This window comes from Penaeus japonicus, unplaced genomic scaffold, assembly GCF_977035675.1.
Source record: "Penaeus japonicus unplaced genomic scaffold, GWHDUDI00000001_assembly GWHDUDI00000022, whole genome shotgun sequence".
Lineage (NCBI taxonomy): Eukaryota > Metazoa > Arthropoda > Malacostraca > Decapoda > Penaeidae > Penaeus > Penaeus japonicus.
The window spans coordinates 37,097,090-37,099,589 of NW_028234424.1; the positions used below are offsets into that span (position 1 = coordinate 37,097,090).

Consider the following 2,500-nt stretch of genomic DNA (forward strand, 5'->3'; position numbering starts at 1 on the left):
AGATTATAAGAGTTCATTCACAAAATTGCATTTTCCTTAACTGGGGTCCAGTTCGTTAACCACCCTCAGATTTCAGCCATCTTAGAAGAGGAGGAAGAAGAATGTCTACATTATCTCACCAAGTTAGATGTGGAGGAGTTTGACGACATCAAATCTGGGTATAGGTTAGTTTAGGTTTTGTTTGTATAAATTTGAAATATTCACATTTGCTCAGCCAGATCATGGCCATTTTATGTTGCTTGTGTGTGGAAAGTATTACTTGCCATAGTTTCTTTTAAAAAGAAATATTGATGGTCATGGTTCCAAGGAAATACATTGTTTTATTAATTCACACTTTATCTCCTTCAACAGAATCAAATTCTATTTTGATGAAAATCCTTACTTTGAAAATGATGTTCTGACAAAAGAATTCCATCTGGGCTCTACAGGTGAGTTTTCATAGACAGATTCACCAGTCTTGCGTAGACTGAGATTACTTTGCCATCATGTCTTTGATGAGAGATTTCAGTCTGCCTTTCTTGCAACCAAGAAATGTTCTATGGTCAAGATAATTATTTATGGAGGAAATTGATCTGGAACAGTAAGAGGGTAGTGATAGATTACTTGCCAATGATTGTATTTGAAGAAAGCTAATGGGAAGTTTCTTTTTGAAGTTAGCTAAGCATTCAGTAAAAGCTTTCATTAGAATATAAGAAGTTGAATTACCATTTTGGAAATATTTGTATAATGGAAAGATAGTTATGATTGCATTATATCACACATTTCTTGTCAGTATTTATTTTGAACCTTCTATATGGTGTCTTTACTCTTTCCCATTGCCTGATGTTGGCATCATGCTAGAAGTTGACCCACTGGCTCGGAGGTATTGCAGATCCAGGGAAATTCTCTTTTTATTATTTATGGTTTCAGAGATATCTCATATGTTAACTGGTTGAGAGGGGCCTTATGTAATATTTAAAAATCCTGAGGTTGTCATTTTGTTACCTCGTGTCAAAAAAGTTACACATTTATATGGAGCAACGATTGATTTTAATAAAGATCTTGAGTAAAAGACCACTTAATCTTTACATAACAACAGAATGTCATATTTCAAATGAAGTTTATATTGTAGATTTTACCCATTTTGCATTTACCATTTGCATTACCTTTTCATTTTTATGGTGATAGTGTATTGTTAACCCTTTTCAGGTGACCCTGCCTCAAAATCAACTGAGGTTAAATGGAAGGATGGGCACAACCTATTAGAGCGGTTTAGACAGAGGGTGCAGCAGGGAGAAAAAGGCGGAACAGGACGGAAACGTAACTTGGAGCTTCGTTCATTCTTCTCCTGGTTTACTGATCACGGCGACCCTTCAGCTGATGAGATTGCAGAGGTATGTGTACTTGCTGTTCATTTACAAGAATGTTTTTAATTAGTTGATTTCTCTCTCTTTCTTTTCTTTTCTCTTTCTATCCAAGAAAATAGTAGTTGTACTCAATGTATATATTTTATTTGTGTGTTGGTTATTGTCATCATCGAGTTGACATGCCATTTTATTTATTATTTTCATATTACTAGTTTTGCAAGATAAAGATCATTTTTCTGTTTCACAGGTAATTAAGGACGACATGTGGCCAAACCCCCTGCAGTATTTCTTGGTTCCTGACATTGAAGTAGAGAATGGAGAAGGTGACGATGACGAAGAAGAATTAGAAGACGAAGAAGTTGATGATTCTGTTGTAGTGGTTGAAGAAGAGATCGAGGAAGTTGATGACGAGGGTGTAGAAGAGGAGGAGGAAGTACATGGGGAAGGTAAGACAAGTAGGCATGCCTGAACTAAACTTTTGAGAGTATAATTGATATAGTAGTTATTAAAGACAAATTCCATCATTCTGGTTCAGTTCCCTCTTGTCAGAACTCATAGTGAATGTTATCAATACTATTACCTGCTTGCCTATGTTCACACATATCATGGTGCTTCTGTAGGGGGTTCAGATTGATAGATACATTAAGAGATAAGTAAAATATAGATTGATAACTTGAATCCTTCCATGACAGGCCTTTCATAGGGGCATATCACTTTTCATACTGCATTTTTCTTATTGTTGAAAGTACAAGTTATTTATCCTTTCACTTATTATGACCTATTATACCATATGCCAGTTAGTATCACTGCTAATATATCATATTTAGGCTTACATTTCATACCATAAGTCTAAGACTTGACCTAACTGGTCGTCAGGATGGGCGGTCTACGACACTAATGGCACTGGCTAAAAATTAAACAGGGAAAGGGTTTTCTCCGCCCTCCGGGTAGCGCAGACTATCCCAAACAATATTTTTCCATAAATCCATCATAAAATGCAGGTTTAGGCTGACTTTGGAATCCTGTAGCTCTGGAGCTAGTGCTGTTATAGCACGTTTCAACAGATCCCGTTGTCGCATTATGTACGCATTGACACTCAACTTTTAGGCCTAATCGGTGCCGACATGTATATCATGACACCCATACGCAATGGG

The 2,500-nt window shown here is 36.4% G+C and overlaps 1 protein-coding gene across 3 annotated transcripts in view; it reads left to right on the forward strand.

Moving 5' to 3' along the window:
- Positions 1 to 2,500, forward strand: part of Set (NAP domain-containing protein SET) — a 10,369-nt gene that overhangs the window by 6,748 nt on the left and 1,121 nt on the right. For 2 of the 3 annotated variants that reach the window (XM_086549859.1, XM_043037222.2), the window contains 4 exons: positions 52 to 164; positions 352 to 428; positions 1,189 to 1,373; positions 1,594 to 1,792. In XM_086549859.1, the coding sequence (XP_086405985.1) occupies positions 52 to 164; positions 352 to 428; positions 1,189 to 1,373; positions 1,594 to 1,792 (574 nt within the window). The remainder of the gene's footprint in view (positions 1 to 51; positions 165 to 351; positions 429 to 1,188; positions 1,374 to 1,593; positions 1,793 to 2,500) is intronic. The other variant, XM_043037231.2, reaches the window with a different exon arrangement.